Source organism: Monodelphis domestica, chromosome 4 (genome assembly GCF_027887165.1).
Source record: "Monodelphis domestica isolate mMonDom1 chromosome 4, mMonDom1.pri, whole genome shotgun sequence".
NCBI classification, from domain to species: Eukaryota; Metazoa; Chordata; class Mammalia; order Didelphimorphia; family Didelphidae; genus Monodelphis; species Monodelphis domestica.
In genome coordinates this window covers 422,852,015-422,871,350 of record NC_077230.1, presented here as the reverse complement: position 1 = coordinate 422,871,350, position 19,336 = coordinate 422,852,015, and the positions used below count along the sequence as shown (strand labels likewise).

Genomic DNA, 19,336 nt, shown 5'->3' with positions numbered 1-19,336 from the left:
GGATTTTGAGGCCATGTGTTACAATATCATTGATGATAAATTTATGGTAAAGTCATCTCTTTCCCTCTGCTCTGTGAGGCTGTGCCTGGATCACTGATCTTCCTAGGAAGCTGGGTCTCTTCTCCAAGGACTATGCCCCTCAGGTCAAAGAGTAAAAAGTACATTTTATCAATCATTTTTGTAGTCATGATTGGCCCCTCAAATGCCTGCATTCTGAAGCTATTGGATTTCTTCACCTCTATATGATTGTTGGGACCATTGTATCAACTTGTCTCCCCTTTTCTTTTCACTCTACATTTATTGATAGAATCCCCTCCAGATTTCACTAAATCCATCAAATTCACATTGAAGAGACAACAAAATTCCAAGATATTCATACATCACAATTTATTAAGACATGTCCCAATGGAGGAATGTCCAGTTTGTTTCTAACTTCTAGCTAAAATAAACACTGCTGCTATATGTAGTCATATACTTATGGCTCCTTTCTTTCTGCCCCTGACATCATTAGGATGCCTGCCAATTCCATCCCACCCCTCCCCTGACTGGTTTTCCCACTGACCTAGGTCTCTCAACTTTCTCTCCCAAAAGATAACTCTCAATCCCCCTTAATGGAGTAAATCAGAAGGACTATCATGACAGTGACTTCTCCCTCTGCCTTAGACTTCAGGGTTCTTCCAGGAAGTGATCTTTTCATAAACATCCACTCTGGTGACATCCAACATCTGGAGATGGAGAAAATATTTGTCATGGGAATCTTAGAATGGAAGTCAGTATTAGGAGGAATCTCCACCCCAACCCCCTCAAATGCTATCTCCCTTTCTCTCATTGTTGACTTTGTTCCTGTTTCCTGTCCATCAGAAAGAAATTCATCTTCAGCAGCAGCATTTTTCTCTCTCTTATGGGCCCTGAGTGAGACCTGGCCAATCCCTGTGCACATACCTGATAGGGACTCTCATCTAAGACTTCAGGGGAAGTAGAGGAAGAGTCCAGGCCCTGTAGACAGAAAAACAGCACCCAGTCAGAGACTGAAAATGTCAAGGTTTGAAAAGAACTTAAGACAGAGAATGCTAGAATTAGAAGGAACCTTATGACAAGACACAACCAAAAGAGATCTTAGAGACCCCATGGTCATGGAAATTCAAAGTAAGAAAAGGACCAGCAAAAGCATCTAGTCTGATCCAGTTCCAAACACTAACTTCCTTTTCAACTCATGTGAGAAAGATCATAAAATCTTTCGTGGAGATTCCCATTGTGAGGAAGTCCTTCTGATTTACTCCATTAAGGGGGATTGAGAGTTATCTTTTGGGAGAGAAAGTTGAGAGACCTAGGTCAGTGGGAAAACCAGTCAGGGGAGGGGTGGGATGGAATTGGCAGGCATCCTAATGATGTCAGGGGCAGAAAGAAAGGAGCCATATCCTAAGAAGCCCATTCCACACTCTTTCTTCAGTAAGCATTTAGTTTGTCACTTACTACATTCCAAGCACTATGTCATAAATTCTGGAAGGAATTTTTGTGCTCTACTTGAAACTCCTACTATAAGAAACTAGCTGTCCTGAGTCAAGGTTTCCATAGCAGCTATCTACACCCCAATCCTTGGTCTACAGCCGTGAGTCCCTTCTTTCCTAGACCACTCTTCAGCAGCTGCCATCTTTGACACACAAAATAAGCAATCCAGGACCTTTCACTCCTGAAACTCCCACCCCAGAAACTTCAATCTCACCCCATCTTCTCTCCAGGTTTCCAGTCTTAGAAACACAAGTTATTAAATTCTAGCTTGATGTTCAATTCCACTTATCATTCCTGAAATTTCCCAAAGCAAAATCTCACTATTTGGTCACTAACCCACAACATGTGGAATCTCTCTCAATGAAATGTAATCTTATTGTGGACAATGATCAATGTTATTTGTATCATTAAATTCTATACTTGGCAGAATGCTGAACATAAAATGAACTATGAACATAATTTGAAGAGAAATAACTCATTGAATGAATGATTTTTCATTCATTTGTTCTTTTTTTTCACGGATTAAACAGAGGAAAAACAATCCTTGCAGACAAGGAGCTAATACTCCATCAGAAGGAAATCATTTTTAAACAGACAATCAAATCTGAAATAACTACAAAAAAAATCACCAGAGGCAGCATAACCATAAGAGGAAAGAGCAGGAGAGGTTCCTTTAGGTGTTGGCAGTTGAGCAGAACTAGGCAGGAGGATTGAGGTTCCAGGACATGGAGTTGAGGACAGAATAGTTTCCAAATATGGGAGAGAGCATAAATGAAAGACCACAGAAGGCAAAAGACCAGAGAGGGCTGGGAACAATAATTACTAATTATGTTGGACCTTTGAAGTCAGGAAAGTGAGATATTTCCAAAGAGCAGGAGATAGCTAGCAAAGAGCTGGCCTGGAAGTTAGAAGTAGTTTTTTTCATGTCTTGTCTCTAAAACATACTGGCCTCAGGATCCTGGGCAATACCTTAATGTGTTGATGTGAAGATTGGACTTGGCTATCTCCTGATTGTAACAATGAAGGTACTTAGCTCTTCCTGGATAGTGAAGATAAAATTGTAATCCCAGGTCTATTTTTAAATTTTAATCCCCAAAGTGTTAACTCAATATTTAAAGTAGATCTATCCATTTTAACTACAAAAAGGTGATAACTTACTACAAAAGGTGAACTAACTAAAAAAAGCTGTGAACTAACCACAAAAAGGTGTGAAGACCCACTTCACACCTTGAGTGAGAGGTCTGTGACGCCCCCCCCCCCAGTGAAAGAATGAGCAATCCTGGAGTCTGCTGTGATTGGTAGACGTAGATAGGGGAGGTAACACAAAAGAAAAGGTCTTTAAATAGAGGAAAGGTAGTCACACAAGGGGGCAGTCAAGAATGAAGAAGAGTCACTTGGAGGAGAGGCTGGAAGACAGACACTTGAGGAGAGACTGGAAGACATACACTCAGACTTGGAGTGAAGACACCTGGCTGTGGAACTGGAACCCCGGAGGAACTCATTCAGGAGACCTCAGACTGCTTTCCTTTTAGAAAGTCACCCTAGTGAGTGAAAGGCTGAATTCATTTCCATGCCTTTCTGGAGGTGTGACCCTCTGAGAAAGGCCCTCTCTCTCTCTCTCGCCCCTTCTCTCTTTCATAACACCTTCCCTCTATTGAAAATAAACTCACAAATTCCATTATATTTTAGTAATTCATTTGAGGATTTAGAAATTAAATCCCTGCTGATCACCAATTACTAATTCAGGTCCAATCATATAACTTTAACAGTTAATATCCTCTCTGTATTCCTTTTTAAATTAAATTAATTTTTTTTACCAATTACATACAATACATTTCCACATCAATTTCCCAAAGTGATATGATCCAAATTGTCTCCCTTCCTCCTTCCCTCCCCCTTCCTGGAGATGGTCAGCAATTCAATCTGGATTAAACATATGTTATCACACAAAACATATTCATATATTGTTCATTTTTATAAGTGATTAACCTAATAAAACCTAAATCCCACAATATATTTTCAAACAAAAAAGGGAAAAATCATATGCTTTCATCTGCATTTGTACTCTAATAACTCTTATTCTGGAGTTGGTGGGCATTCTTTGTTATGAGTCCCTCAGAATTGTCCTGGGACATTGTATTGCTAACTAAGAGTAGCTAAGTCTATTACAGTTGATCATTCTAAAATATTGCTGTTACTATATACAGTGTTTTTCTGGTTCTGCTTATTTCACTCTGCATCAGTTCATGTAGGTCTTCCCAGCTCTTCCTGAAATCATCCTGTTCATCATTCCTTACAGCACAATAGTGTTCCATCACCATTATATACCACAATTTGTTTAGCCATTCCCCAGTTGATGGACATAACTTTAGTTTCTAATTCTTTGACACCAATAAATATTATCATATGAGCAGTCCTTTCCCACTTCCATCATCATATTCTTAGAATCTGGCTTTCCTCACTTTGACTCACTTTCAGAATGGGAAGTCCTCCCATCCAAATCAGTGACTGGACCCTAAAAATAGAGAGACACTGAGCCTTCCTGACTCAGGAAGTGACATAGAGTGATATGGACCTAAGAAATATGTTTGTCAGATGCATGGAGATGAGGAGAAGCAATAGAGTTTGGCACACCAATGAAGAGGGTGTTCCTGAAGTCAAGGGAAGAATGGATAATGTCTCAAACTAGAGTATTGAGATGTTTGAGTATGGAAGAGATGGAGGAGGGTGGAGAGATCATGGCTGACATCTCAATGTTAGGAAGATTTCCTAACATCAAGTCTTCATTGATCTCTACAAACTCTATCCCTCACTCCCAATTACATCCTTTGGGGTCAAGGAATATAAACTTAATTTCTCTTCCACATGACATCCCTCCAAAGACAGTGATAAGGTTCCCATTTACCACCACAATCCCCTTCAAAAATCAACCCTTCTTCATGATGGTCCCCAACCCGAAATTTGTCCAATGCCAGGGAATGAATGTCCTTCTTTTTGTCCTCCTTCAAACACCCCACCATATCAGTGTACTATAGTGGTCATGCAGTCTCTTGGGCAGATCACAGTGCCCAAGGCACAGGACCACAAAGACTCTCCAGACCCAGGGAAAGGGGCCCCTTCCCTCCCCCTAATTAACACCCCCAAAGTCCTACTGGGGATTGAGAAAGACTTTCAGTCCCTACCTGTGCAGGCAGAGCCAAGCCTTTTAGGTGAACAGTGTTCTCATAGACAGTGGTGTCCTCCCCTGCAGGAAAAGAAAATGAGAAAGAAGATTTCCTTGGTGTATCCTGGCCTAAATTCCAAGAGACTGACTCCTCCTTCTCAATGCCACTCCCTCAGTAAATAGGTGAGGAGGACACAGAAGAATTCTCTCTTCCTCACTTCCCCCACAGAAATTCAGACAATAAGCACTTTTGAAGTTTCTGCTCTCTGACAGATGCTGTGCAAAGCATTGAGCATATGAGGAAAATTGGGAGACAGTCCCAGATATTCTAGAACAGAGGTTCTGAACCTCTCAATTTGTAGCAATGAGAATACATAATGCATAGCAGGTATTTACATCCCTAATCATAACTGTAGCAAAATGACAGTTTTGAAGTAGCCACCAAAATGATTTTTTTCTTTGGGGTCACTGCAACATGAGGAACTGTATTGCGGGGTCACGGCAATAGAAAGGTTGAGAATCACTGATCTAGAATATCATAGTCTAAAGGAGGAGACTACTGACTAAAAACAGTGTACAAACAAGATGTAGAAAGGAGAAACTGGTAAGATAATCAACAGAGGGAAGGCATTATAATTAAAGGTGAGCAGGAAAGACTTCTGCTGGAAAAGAAACATTATCTAGCACTCAGAGGAAGACAGAGAACAAGGAGAAGATGAAGAGGGAAAATCTTCCAACATGGGTGGAAGACAGAAACAGAAAATATCCAGTGGAGCCTTTTCCAGATTATCTCATATAGGATTCTGAGATTTAAGAGTTCTAAGATTTCAAGATGGCATTTGTTAAAGCTTCAAGGTCATTGGTTCTAAGATACTGGACTTCCACAATATAGGTTCCCTCTTATCATCTCCACTTATCTCCAAATCTGACTTGATGGAGAGAACAGAGAAGCTTCCGGAGAATGTAAGATCAGCGAGGGAAGGTATTGTGTCATTTTAATGATAGCCCCTACCTCTGGAGACTCATTGATGCTTAGTGGTGAGCCAGACATCACCAAATCTAGGAAGCTTCCTCTATTCTGGAAGTGCTTCTAGGTCCTATAACAGGCTAAGTATAATTTCTTTGGTCTTGGCAGCCCAAGGTAAAAACAACAACACACAATGTTGTTAATCTTTTGCTTAAAAGTCATCTTGCATTGAAGCAGTTATTTCAAAGCAAAGATATGGAGATGGATGGGACTGCTGAGACCAACTAATTAAGTCCTCTTTCTATGCCCATGAGGAAACTGAGGCATAGAGATCTTTTCCCAAGATAACCCAGGTGGTAAGAAAAGAGTCAGACTTGGAGAAGAATAGTAGAAGATGGAGTAGAGAGAGTTGGGAGGCACCATCTCTGGGCCATGCATAAATAGGAGCAGAACCTCAACATCTTAGGAGCTTTGAGGGTACATAATAACAGATATTGTTTCAATTGAGTAGAGCAGAAGACTACTGGAGGAGCTGAATTGCACTTGTCTCCAAAGTCTTCCTACCAAAAAAATAAGCCAAAGCGAAGGTTAGCTCATTGGTACTCATTGAAATGAGATTGAAAGATTTCTTTGGATTGAGACAAAACTCCCAGAATTGGGTGCTGCTTTCATTGGTCGGTGCCTTTACTTACTGTATCTTGGTGCTGACTGTTCCCCTCGAGGGAGGTCTTTTTTGCCCCTGAAGAAAGAACAGACATGGGGGACTGATATTCCCAATCAGAGTAAAAGAGTTCCTGGACCTAGAAGGGATATTTGGAGCAGAGCCAAGTCTGGTCATATGATGCCCTCAGGTTTCCTGTGTTTTCCTTGAAGGACAACCCTCTCACTACTAGTTCCTTTCCCCACACGTACTATTATTTTCCTGCTAAGCCAGGCTATAGCTTCGGAATCTGCCCCACTGGCCTTTTACTGCACTTGGTTTTTCACTATGTTGTAGATACTAAGCTCTCTCCTTTCTCCCTGCAGCCCCCGCCTCCCATTCTTCATCACTCTGCCTTCTTGGATATCAGTTCATTTGGTTTTTGACCTGACAAAATGGTTAGATCTAGAGCTCAGCCCATTGGGAAATTGAACACCTCTTCTGAGATGTACTAAAGTGTGACTGTAGAGGAAGGAGGAAAGCCCAAAGAAGGAGGTCACCCCAGGATATTACTGCTGAAATGTAGGACTTTGGGGAAAGGGAGGTAGACTGTGTACGAGGAGGGGAAACAGATTACTGAGGACATTCATGGCTTCTTTTCCTCATTCTGGGACACGGACCAGGAGGGAGGACAACAAGAAGCATGATTCTACCTTCCAGTATTTTTGGTGATGAGGACATAGATGAGAGCCCCAAGAAGAGCCACTCCAGCTAGAACTCCAATCACAACAACCGTGATAGCTCCACCAGAGAGAGTGGCACCATTACTTCTTTCTGGAGACTCAGATGCTGTGGACAAAGAAGAGAAAATGGACCTTCAGGGTTTTTGAGGTGTTCCAGACATGAAGTGCCTACCACTTGTGCACAGTGCCTGGCCATTGGGAAATACTGAGTCACTGCTAGCTGATTGACAACATAGACTCCGCTTTTCTTCCTCAAGTCTATCGCCTTGTCAGGGTCCCATTGTAGGCTCCCTGGCAAATGATTGGAGACACCTGAATTTTGGTCAACCACACCAAACTCTACATACCTAATCTCTGAATTTATGATCTCTTACCAACATTGTGTCCACTACCATTTTATTTCTGTTGATGGCACCACCACACTGCCAGTCATCCAGGTTCAAATTAAAAGCCATGTTTGACCTTTTCTTCTGAAATGATCATCTAATCAATGTCTCTGATGGTCTCCTTAATGCTATGATTATTTGTGCTTTTACTGGATGGTATCTCTCACACCTATCCCTTGTCTCAGGTTCCATCCAATCATGGCAATAGTTTTTTGGGGTTTTGGGTTTTTTTGCCCTCAAGGGTTTTAAATTTTATTTTATTTTATTTTGATTTATTTATTGAGTCAATTTAGAACATTATTCCTTGGTTAGAAGAATCATTATTTCCCTACCCTCCCCACACCCTTCCCATAGCTGATGCACAATTTTACTTGGTATTACATGTGTTCTTAATCAGAACCTATTTCCATGTTGTTGGTTTTTGCACTAGGATGTTCATTTAGAGTCTACATCCCCAACCATATCCCCTCGACCCATCTAATCCAGCAATTGTTTTTCTTCTGTGTTTCTACTCCCACAGTTTTTCCTCTGAATGTGGATAGTGTTCTTTCTTGTAGATCCCTCCAGGTTGTTTAGGATCACTGCATTGCCACTAATGGAGAAGTCCATTACATTCAGTTGTACCACAGTGTATCAGTCTCTGTGTACAATGTTCTGGTTCTGCTCCTTTCACTCTGCATCAGTTCCAGGAGATCGTTCAAGTTCCCATGTCCTTTATTATTCCTTTGAACAAAATACTATTCCATCACCAACAGATAACCACAATTTGTTCAGCCATTCCTCAATTGAAGGGCATTCCCTCATTTTCCAATTTTTCATGGCAATAGTTTTCTGACCAATGTTTCTGCTTCTGATATGTCATCTCACTAATTTATCCTTCAGATCATTATCCATATTTAAGCATCCTTAAATACAATTCTGATTACATCATTTTTCTCCTTAAAAAATCTCTAAATGATTGTCTCTGGTGTTGATCCCTGAAAAGCTGTGCATCGAAACACAAAGAGCCCGGGGATTAGAATTTTGAGAGCAGGATCTAGCTATGAGATTTGCAGAAGTTTCTTCCACTCTCTGGACATCAATCTCCCAATTTATTATATGATGCAGTGTGGGTTGGGGGTAGGTCTATCTGTCCCATTCATCTCAGTTTTTAATCCTCTGAGCTCACCTTTCTCTCCCTTCCCACTTCCTAGCCCAAAAGCCTTCATTATTTTCCATTTGATTATTTTTTGGAAAAGCTTCCTTATTGGTCTTCCTTCCTTTAAACTTTGTACTTCATTCAGTGCCTAGCATAGTGTCCTGCACATAGTAGGCACCTAAATGTGTGTCACATGATGAATGAGCTCACATTTGACATGAGAGTTTCTCAGATTACTAAAGGAGAAAGAGTGGTTTGTCTCCATTTCTCCCAAGGACAAACTAGCATAAATGGACTAACATTCACTACAAATCTGACCACATCCCTCAAAGAGACGTTACTCCTTTACATGTCCTCTCCCAATGCTCCATGAAACGTCATCCCCATTCTAGGCCAACTCAAGGGACTTATTCTCTGAGGAAGCAGAGAGAGAAGACTCACCAGTCACCTTGACTGTGATGTCCTTAGACACTGATAACCTGGTCACCCTGTTCCTCGCCCAACACGTATACTTTCCTGAATGTTCCAAAGATGCTGGCATGAGGGTATAAGTGCTCCCTGAATATACAGGTCTAGAACTCTCCTTGACACACCATTCATACTGGGCAGGAGGGGTAAGACAGAGCCAGACACTCTAAAGTCAGAGAGTCGTTTAAGTGGACCTCAATTTCCCCACTTTCAGGACTCTAAGGAATCCTGATATTCTCTGGTCCATCTGAGAAAAGAGCAAAGAGGGAAATGGGATTTCAGGCATTGCTGGGGACAGCTTGGAAGGAAGGAGACAGAGAATTACTCACAGCTCACAGTCAGGGTGAGGGCATCACTTTTCTTGGCATTGGCTGGATTCCAGGCTTCACACTGGTAAGACCCAGCATCTTCCCTCTTCACACCCTTAATGAGGAGAATCTGATTATTCTCGAATGTGCTCATCCTCCCATCGAGTGACTGGGGCTGGTCGTTGAAGAACCACCCAATATTTGCCCCCACATTTTCTGTACTACAGGTCAGGATCAAAGACTCGTCCTCTAGGATGTTGGTGTCATTGACAGCAATCTTCAGTTTGGCCAGTTTCTCTGGAGAGAGCAAAAGAAGGGAGAGTTGTGTGAGGGTCAGGGCTGAGTCTCCACCAGGCACCATTTCATGGGAAAAAATACCAAAAACCCAAACCCAAACCCTTCCATTACAGACACTTGGGGAGGGAGAAGCCACATGATTCAATAGTTGTGCTAATAATTAAAGTGAGCAGGAAAGTATGGGAAAGGAGAACTCTGTTCTGGGCTACTCTTGCTCCAGATAGCTCCCAGGACATGAAGAACCTAGTGATTAAGGTGAGAATAAGAGAAGAGAATACGCATTTATTAAATGAATAATGTGTTCATGACAGGAGCAGCAAGGTGATGCAGCAGATGACAGCCTTCTTAGGAGGATCTGAGTTCAAATCAGTCCTGGAACACTTATTAGCCGTGTGACCCCAGACAAGTCACTTTACATCTTTTTGCCTCAATTGTTCATCAGCAAAATAGGGACACAGTGAAGGAGGAAATGTAAGCCACTCAAGGATCCTTGGAAAAGAAATCTTACAGATTTTGGCAGGTAGAGTCAGATAAGACTGAACAACTGAGTAACCAAAATAAATATGTCCTGCAGGTGGTAGTTGTGGTTGTTCACTTGTTCCAGTTCTGTGTCACTCCTTGGGATCCTATTTGGATTTTCTTCTAAAAATACCAGTATTTCCTTCTCTTACTCATTTTACAAATGAGGAAACTGAGGCAAGCAGAGGTAAGTGATTTGCTCAATGTCCCACAATGAGTAAGTATCTGAAGTCAGTTTTTAAATCAAGAAGATGAATCTTCCTGACTCTAGACCACACACATTATTCACACCATGTATAGCATACCAGGCATGTTAGCATCTGGGAAGTATGGTTGATGTATTGATATTGTATCATATATATTCATTTATCAGATACATGGTCAGATCAGTTAATGATCATTGTATGGAAGTTACAGTCCAAAGGGCAAGAGAATTCCTGAGTGGCCACAGGGTCCTAGCTCACACCTTGTCAGACCACATTCCTTTCCAAGGCACATGTCAGGTTAATCTCCACCTCTTTGATCTTGTCATTGTCAATTCAACCAATGTTAAGACCTATGCCATGTTACATATTATTTCTAGAAGATGATCCTTCCAGGCCAACGTTCTCTACCTTCTACCTTTAGCAAAAGGAGATCATGAATATGCTGGACTTGAAAATCCATCTTCTTGTAGCTAAGCTTGGGGCGATAAGTCTCTGCTCATTGGCAAAGGCCAAGTCCCTTGATGATGGACGTCACAGCTTGACTAGGGGAGCCCAGGGCTATCTTCTTGGTTCAATGAGACATTGAAGAGCAGCTTCTTAGAGAGGGACTTGTCGCGTCCATCTTAATTTGTGGTGCCCAGATGTGAACATAGCACTTGATTCAAGGGTAGCCTGGCCCTCTCAGAACATACAAGTATCCCTGCTTCCCTGGCTCTAGAGAGCACACTTGTATTACTACAACCAAAGTCAAGTATGTTTTTAGTCCAATCAATCCCTGAAGATACTTCCATGGCCAGTTTGGTCAGATCTTGTCTCCCACCTTTTGTGTTCAATGAATCCAGCAAGATTTCAAGATCTGAAAGAGAAGGTTATTTGGTTCAATCCAATATTTTCTTGTTTGGAGAACTCTTGTGAAAAGAAGCTTTCTATATGCTAAGAAAACCCACTCCAGTTAGGTTAATATTGTATATATGGAGTTTTCTGCCCCAGGACTACATTTCCCAGAATTCCTTGAATTATATTCCCTACATTGTGTCCTCACATTTTGTAAATAAATTTCTGTGAATTCTGCCCTGGCACTCTGTTCTTCCCACACTCTCCTCCTCTTTCCCCAGACCTCGGACAGGTTTCTCTGTCTCTCTACTCATGGTTTTCTTTTTTTTTTACTTCATTTATTATTAATAATTTTATAATAATATTAATAACAACACAATAAATTAATAAATATAATAAACTAAATACAAAATAAAAATTATAATAATATGTTATAAGATATATTGCCTGGAGTATTGGATATAATTTTTAATCTTACAATATGATTCAACCACATGTCATTCTACTTGCTCTATCATTGAAGCCACATTTCTCCATCCTTTCTGCCATGGAAGACTTCTAGGGACAGTGAGCTCACTACTTACACAGCGCATTTAAAAACTCCTCATTATAGTGAGCTGGAGGCTGCCCTCCTTGGCCTTACACTTCTTCCTAGACACATATGATGCCTTGTACGTGGCAGGTGCGTAACACACACTTTCAAATGGAACATTCCAGAACCAGTGGATTGATGACCGCTCTTGTTCTGGATATTTACTTGAAGTCATCTTGGAATCTCACAGCTACCAGGGAACCCCAAAAGTATAGAGACCAGCCCATGTATAAGCAGGCATCCTTTCTCCATCTTTCTTGACAAATAACCGTTCATTCACCTTCTGCTTCAATGCCCTTAAGGAGTATGGAACACTATCTTTGAATGTGGTTATTCCTTAGAGATGGATTATGTCTCCCCTAAATATCTGACCAGATAGCAGAGTTCCACATCTCCTAAGCCCCCTGTTTGCCTTCCCCCGAGTTCCATTACAAACTTGAACCCTAGAATTCAACAATATTCCGGACGACTCAATTCCTTGGGGCCATGCCCTTGCCCTGCCATCGCCAAGCCATGGATCAAAGGGTTACAGACTCAGAGCTGGCAGGGACCTCAGCCATCACATGGACCATACGCTCATCACCTTTTCATTTCATGGCTCCATGGGGCAGGCAGTCTGAAGAAGCACAAGGACCCCTTTTCAGAATCATGATTTTTAAATTCACAAAATGAAATCAAAAGGATTCCCCAAAACCCAAAAGTTAGGACAAAGGAAGATGCCATTTTCCCATTGACATTTATGGACCTCCTCAAATAGAAGAAGCTTTGATCTAGTCTAATGTTCCCATTGTTAGAGAAGAAAATGAAGACTCGGGGCGGTTACCTGATTAAACAAACAGCAAGAAGCAGAGCTGAATTTGAACCCAAACTCCCTGACTCCAAGGTCAAAGGTTGCTTAAGGCTCAGACCTCAATTGGCCAGCCTATCTGAAGGGTTTCAGTAACAACAAATGATGAAGATATTGAAGATGTGTTCAAAAGCTGACTCTAATGAGCAAAGTGGTCATGGACCAGACTTAGGGATATATTTCTAATATTCCACGTGATTGATTTCTGAATCCGTAAATCGGTTGGGCTTAGATTTTGTGGAACTTGGAAATCAAAGTGTCTCGACGATCTGCAGTCTGAAAGCTAGCAGAGAAGTTCTAAAGGTGCTTTGTATTGTCACAGACTGACCCTTGCATTTGTGTAAGCTGGTGCCAGTGTGCCGGAAAGGAGAAGGTTTCACATGAGCTTCTTTCCTGGGCAGATGGCGGGACTGTTGTGTTGCCAGCTGTTCCTTTTGGTGGTGAGTGCTATGTTATAACTTCTGATGTGCTACCTATTTGATTGACATCCCACAGCCCCCATGGCTACAATCCTTAATAAAAGCAGGTCAGCTCCCTCCCTCCCTCTCTCTGACTGCTGAGGAGGAGCTGACAGTCTGACATGATGCTGAAGATCCCTGTACTTCTTTGTGTGTTTCTTATACACATGTCCTTTCTCCCTTCATCTTTAACCCTTCCACCCATATCCTCCCAGCTCTTGGCTTTCCTTCTAAGCTTAGACCCATGCAGGAAGATCATGAAGTGGCTGGACCACTTCACTATCGCTACAGAAACAGTAAATGTCAGGGGCAGAACTTAATTTCAGGTATTCCCATGTCTGTATCTGTTGGTCCTTCTCCATATAACACTGCCTTTTGTATTCTGTATGATGAAACCCAGACTTCAATTCCCAGAAGTCTTTGGAACTTCCCAGGATGGCCTCTAGTCTCACCTGAGTTCCCACCTGCTCAGGATCAAAATTTCTATTTAAACTGGCTGTACCACCTACTTGCTCTCTGTTTCCACTTCTAGCACACATGTCTCTCTACCTAGCAGGCAGGATGTTGTGAGTAGGTTGCACATGCTTTTCTTATTCTGACCTTTTTAAATTTCTAACAATCTTTAATAAACCTCATAAAATATAATACTTTTAGCAGAGAAACTAATTTTAAATTTAACACAGGGTCAGATCACTCTCTAGCTCATCCATGAAGCCTTTCTCTATGCCCCCTGCCCTAGCTGACACCCCCCCTTCTCAGGGGTTTTATCCCAAGTCCAGCACTCTATTCACTGGATTACCCAGCTGCCCAAGGCAAATGAGTAGAAGATTACAGAGCATTCCCAAAGTAATACTGATTGGCTTAGCTTGCAGGCTTGAAGGTTCCTCCCTCAGGACCAGTCTGAGAGACAGGTATTGCAGGAATAAGTGTCCTCATTTTACAGATGAAGCAGTGGAGACTCGGAGAGCTAAGGTGACTTGCTGGTGCTCACATGGTAAATGCTGGAGCTGGGGTTTGAGTGCAGATGTCCTGATCTCATGTCTAGAGCTTGCCTCTTGCCATGGCCCTACCTCTTTAGCTGAAGTTGGTAGCCTTGGGAGAGTCCAACTGAGATTTTCTTTGGTGAAAGGCCCAATCCTTTGTTGCCTCCAGGACTAAGAAGACCCTGCAGGAGAACTGAGGAACTCTCTAAGAAAACATCCTTTTTGTCTTAGTAGTCCTTGCAAGAGAGAAGGCAAAGGGATAAGCAAATGGGGTTATGACTTGCCCAGAGTCAAACAGCTAGGTCCTCCCAACTCCAGACATGACACTCCATCTACTGTGCCACATACAAGCTCTGGAACTCAAGTAGTTTTGGAACCACACAAGTTCCCCTCCTCAGCAGCTATCACTGGGTTCTCTTCAGGCTCTTTCTTCCTAGGCTCTTCAGAGAGTCCAGTGGGCAGAACTTCTTTCCCAGGTCCCATCCACCAGAGTGTCTGGTTCTGAGGAGTAAAGCCAATTCTGTTCCCCAACTTGGGATGCTCTTTGTCCTTTCCTCCCTCTTGGACCCCCTATTTTCCTTCAAGATGACCTTTAAACAGGATGTCCTCTACGAAACCTTTCTTGGTGCCATCATCTGCTAGTGCCCTCCCTCCCTAATTACTTTGTATATAACTAGGGAACCTGCCTTGAAGCCAAGAAGAATTGGGTGCAAGTTCTGCCTCAGACACATACCAGCTTCTTAATTTTTTTTCAAGCTGCTTTTTCTCCTCACTGACCAAAAGAACTCAAAGGCTAGTAGTGGTTAAGAGCCAGGGCCCCCCTTGCATTGGCAGGGAAATTTGCCTCCCCCAAGATTTCCACCTCCCAGTCCAGGATCCATCCCTGTTCCCCTAACATTTGTTGCATGTTCACATTTTTATGTTCCCCCAATAGAATGCAGCCATTCTATTTTGTCATGTTTTATCCCCAATACCCAGTAAAGTGCCTGGCACATGATAGGTGTCTGAATAAATGCTTCTGGATCAACAGCTGGGTGATCCTTGCGTCCTGTCTCCCACAATCTCCTCTGCCCAGGTATTGGGGTGCAGAAAGTCAGCTGGAGAAGAGCAACCCTGTGCAGACTCCTGCATCTCACTCTGGAGCCATTGAACGCCTCCTGCCACCGACGGCCGCCTAGGACAATTTCCCACAAGCACAATCTGCCAGAAATCCCCAGATGTCCTGCCTTGTCACCACTCTCCCGTAGACCCCAACACCTCATGGCCAGACATTCCCCAGAGGGCCTCTGGAATTCCTCCATGTTGGACCTCTGAGTCATTTGGAAACCAGACCTGGTTGGGGCTCCCACTCAAACATCCCAGGGAAACGGCCATTGGATCTCTGCTGAACGATTCCCCAGCCAAATGCTAAAAGTGGGTATTTTAACTGGGCATTTACCCTTGTTAATACTGAGACATCAGTGACTGGCCCCAAACCCAAACTTGTCTAGGTAAAACCACAGCAGCCCATCGAAACAGAGACTCTCTTCCCATTTAGCTTGTAGCGTTCAGCACACTTTATGCTCTTCTTGGGGAGAATATGGGCAAATAGATGCCAAGAGACTTCTGGGACATGTCAGTGACTCTCTTTCTACACATAGATATTCCTTTTCGGACATCTCTGTTCCCTCCTCCCCGCCAGGTTGTGCGTGTTTCCCCCGAGAACCCGTTTCCATGTTCATGATGTCGGGAGAGAAGGTACATCTTGCTTCCGTGTACGCAAAGTCCAAGGAGGAAGTCAGATTCAGAAGGATGAATGTCACTCCATTCGGAAAGCCATTGGCTAGGAAGGCTGTGGAGCTCCAGAGAATGGGCTCTGGAGGCTCTCACTTGAAGATATTTCTGTTAGTTAGTTTGGGGCTTTGGCTCCAGGGTGAGTGTGCTCTTCCAAGAAGGTCCAAGAGGGAAGTGGATTCTCCGTGGCTAACTGGATGACCCAGATCGATTCTCTTGCCATCCCCAAGTAGGGGAGAGAAGGGAGGGAAGGAGACGTCTTGGCTCTTGTAATTTTGGAAACCCCGTGTTGAAAATTATTGTTACATGTAATTGGAAAATAAAATAACTCTGAATTTTAAAGAAAGCTTTCAGGATCTCCTGAGGTGATTATCTGTAGTGGATGGAATGTTGGACTTGGGGTCAAGAAGGCTTGAATTCAAATCCTGCGTCTGATACTTACTAGCTCTGTGACTGGCCAAGTGACTTGGTCTCTTTCAGACTCATTTTCTTCCCTGATAAAAGATGGCACCTTCATTGCAGGGTCTTTGTGAGAATCCAATGAAATATGCTACTTAGAGCCCTTCGCATGCCCTCTGGCACTTGAAAGGTAATATTGACATTTTTTCCTTAGGGAAAAGCTTTCCTCTTTGGGAAAGTTGCTCCTGGGTGGAGCCCCAAATGACCTCTTTAATGCTCTCCTTGCATTGAATTTGTCGCCACTTCCTTCAGCAGAGACCTCAGCAGGAGCCTCGACCTTCTGTCCCAGTCTTACCCTACACAAGGGGGCCCCTGGGAGCCTCTCTCTTGGTCTTTCCTCGAGGAAATGAAGGTAAGAAGGGCAGGGAGGCAGCTCAGTGGAGGGAGACAGGGTTGGAGATTTATCCTCAGACACTTCTTAGCTATGTGACCCTGGATAAGTCATTTAAACCCAATTGCCTGGTCCTTACCTCTTTTCTGGTTTGGAACCAATGTCTAGTACTAAATCGAATAAGGAAAGCAAGGGTTATTTAAAACAAACAAGACAAAAACAGAGGAGATGATGCAGGTGTCCCCCCCCTCCCCCCCCCCCCCGGCATCCCTGTTTATAACGGGTTCCTCTCTTTCTTTCACAGAATTGGGAGTTTGGGGATGAACAGACCTCCAAGGCAGCCAGGCCTCTGGCTCGCCAGCAGTAGGTAGTCTGGAGGGCAGACCTGCTGGACCCGCCTGGAAAGGGTACATCAGTGACCATCTTCTCACCCAACAATACTCCGCCTGCCTCATATGCTTTTAAATGTGTCAACACGGAACCTAGAAAGCCCCACCGTGTAGCCCAGTAAGACCTAAGGAACCCCAAGTTTCAGGACTAGCTTGTAGGTTGGAGACCCCAAAGCTTGTCCTTGTTCCCTGTTCCTGTGAGAATCCACCCTGAAGGGAATCTCAGGCTGGCAGTTTCAGACTGAATGCTGGACCCCAAGGTAAGACGATCCCCGTCAGGTGGGGCCAAGCCCCAGCCAAGCGAGTCTTTAGCACAGTAGGCGGCTCTTCAGTCTCATAAACTGAAGGCCCCAAGTTCGACCCCTGAAAGGGGGATGTGGTACAATGGGGAAGCTTCCAAGGCAGAAAGAGGCACTCAGCTTGTGCTTAGTTCCACCACACTGGGATTGTCCTTTCCCTTGGGGTCCATTATTCAGTCTGAATCTGCTAGCCCGGCCTTCTGTCAGGGTGGATTCTCAGGGAACAAGCACAAGCTTTGGGGTCTCCAACATACAAGCTAGTCCTGAAACTCGGGGCTCATCAGATCTTACTAGGCTACACATTGAGGTTCTAGATTCCACATCATCAAATGTCCTGGGAAAGGAGAAATTCAAGAATATATTTCCTGCCTCAGACGAATCTGGAGGGGATCAGCCACCATTATGAGCCCTGGTCAGATGGAAGACAGAGCCGGAAGAACCAACCCACCTTGGCCCTGACTGACCTGGACCTCCAGATCTTCCCTGAGGTGTTTCAGCTCTCCTGGGGCAGGCAGTGGCCTGGGCGGCTTGGTGCAGTGGCCAAGACGATTTAGCCCACATGGAAATAACCAGCCAAGTCCTCTGGAAACTTATCTGGAGAGTGTAGAAATCCATGGATTCCCTGAGTTTTTCAGCAGCCAGGAACCTCTGAACTCTCGTGGGTTCTCTAGACGTGATAAGCAGGAAGGTATGAGGGGGCAACTGGGTAGCTCAGTAGATGGAGAGCCAGGCCTAGATATGGGAAGTACTGGATTCAAATCTGACCTTAGACACTTCCCAGCTGGAGACCCTGGGCAAGTCACTTCACCCCTATTGCCTAGCCCTTACTGCTCTTCTGCCTTGGAGCCAATACACAGCATTGATTGTAAAGTGGAAGGTGAGGGTTTAAAGAAAGAAGGAAGCTAGGAGTTCGGGGAATCTCTCCTCCTCAGGCTCCTTCCTGTGGGAGTGGGTCAGGCTGGGGCTTCTTCCTGCTCCCTGGCTAAGGAGGGTGGGGAGGAGTCTGACCCCAGACAGAGAGAGGCTGTTAGAACAACTGCTCAGCCCGTGGTTGGGCAGCACTTACCATACACGGTCAGTTGGCCTCCTCCTCTAAATATCAGTGCAAAGATAATGGCAATCTCTACAGTGTAGTATTTAGTGTCATCAAGGACAAGGTTGTGGATGAGCAAGGAGCCATTGTGGAGCACCGTCTGCCGGATATTGTCTGGTATCTGCATTCTGTCACTAACAGAATACCTGATGATCTCAGTATGGTTGGAATCCTCTGCTGATGACTTAGTGTACCATGTATAACCCAAAGGCATTCCTGAGAACCCCTGGATATTCAGGAGGACGGTGTCGCCTTCTTTCACATGGGGCGGGTCTACTACAACAGGGAGACCTTGAGCAGACGTTGGCTGGATCCAGCAGCTGAGGATGGAGGCTGAGGGGAGGAAGAAGGCAGAGAGAGGTCAGCACATCCCCTGCCTTCCTGGCAGACCCCGATCACAGAGCTGTCCCCAAGCTCATGGGTGCTGCCAAGCCTGTCCCAGAGTCTGGGGTGGGCTCGGTGGTGTGAATCTTAAAACTTCTCAGACCCTACTTCATAACATTTGGTTAAGACCATTCCCCATTTTAAACAATGAAGGGACTTTGTCAGGAATGTAAGAACTCTACTCCAACCATACTTAAGCATACTTTAGGGGAAGATAAAGTTGTAAACTCCTTACTGAACAATGAAAAAGTACTTAACTCATACTTATAGTTAGGCAAAAGCCTTAAGCTAAGTCTATTTTTAGGAAGGGGCTAAGTACCTATGAAAGTCAGGCAACTTGCAAACTTTCAAGTTGCAAAGAGGTGTGAACTTACTCAGAAGTTTTAGTCTTCCCAGAAAAGTTCAGTCTACTCAGGTGTGAATTACTCAGAAGTTTTAGTCTACCCAGAGAAGTTGAGAACTAAAGAAAGTGTGAATTAAGAATGGTCAGTCCTTTGGAAAAATGTGTACTGTGATTGGTAGATGTGAGAACTTCGGGGAGGTGACGTAG

The 19,336-nt window shown here is 43.7% G+C and overlaps 1 protein-coding gene across 1 annotated transcript; it reads right to left on the bottom strand.

Annotated features, from left to right (window-relative positions):
* Positions 1 to 368: 368 nt before the first annotated feature.
* LOC103094891 (carcinoembryonic antigen-related cell adhesion molecule 21-like) lies at positions 369 to 18,722 on the bottom strand. Its single transcript, XM_056796390.1, has 7 exons — positions 18,376 to 18,722; positions 9,344 to 9,619; positions 6,993 to 7,128; positions 6,332 to 6,378; positions 4,692 to 4,753; positions 943 to 996; positions 369 to 725 (listed from the first exon to the last, which is right to left on the bottom strand). Exons 1-7 carry the CDS (start codon positions 18,614 to 18,616, stop codon positions 660 to 662), a joined length of 882 nt encoding a protein of 293 aa, XP_056652368.1. The 5' UTR covers positions 18,617 to 18,722; the 3' UTR covers positions 369 to 659.
* Between the last annotated feature and the right edge of the window lie 614 nt (positions 18,723 to 19,336).

Bases quoted from the DNA above. Each gene is read 5' to 3' on its own strand.
- LOC103094891 (XM_056796390.1), bottom strand. From the start codon at position 18,616: ATGCCTTTGGGTTATACATGGTACACTAAGTCATCAGCAGAGGATTCC. The intron at 7,129-9,343 runs GTGAGTAATTCT...CTTTGTCCACAG, and splicing joins CCTCACCCTGACTGTGAGCT to CATCTGAGTCTCCAGAAAGA. The intron at 4,754-6,331 runs GTAAGTAAAGGC...CTTTTCCTGCAG, and splicing joins ACAGTCAGCACCAAGATACA to GGGAGGACACCACTGTCTAT.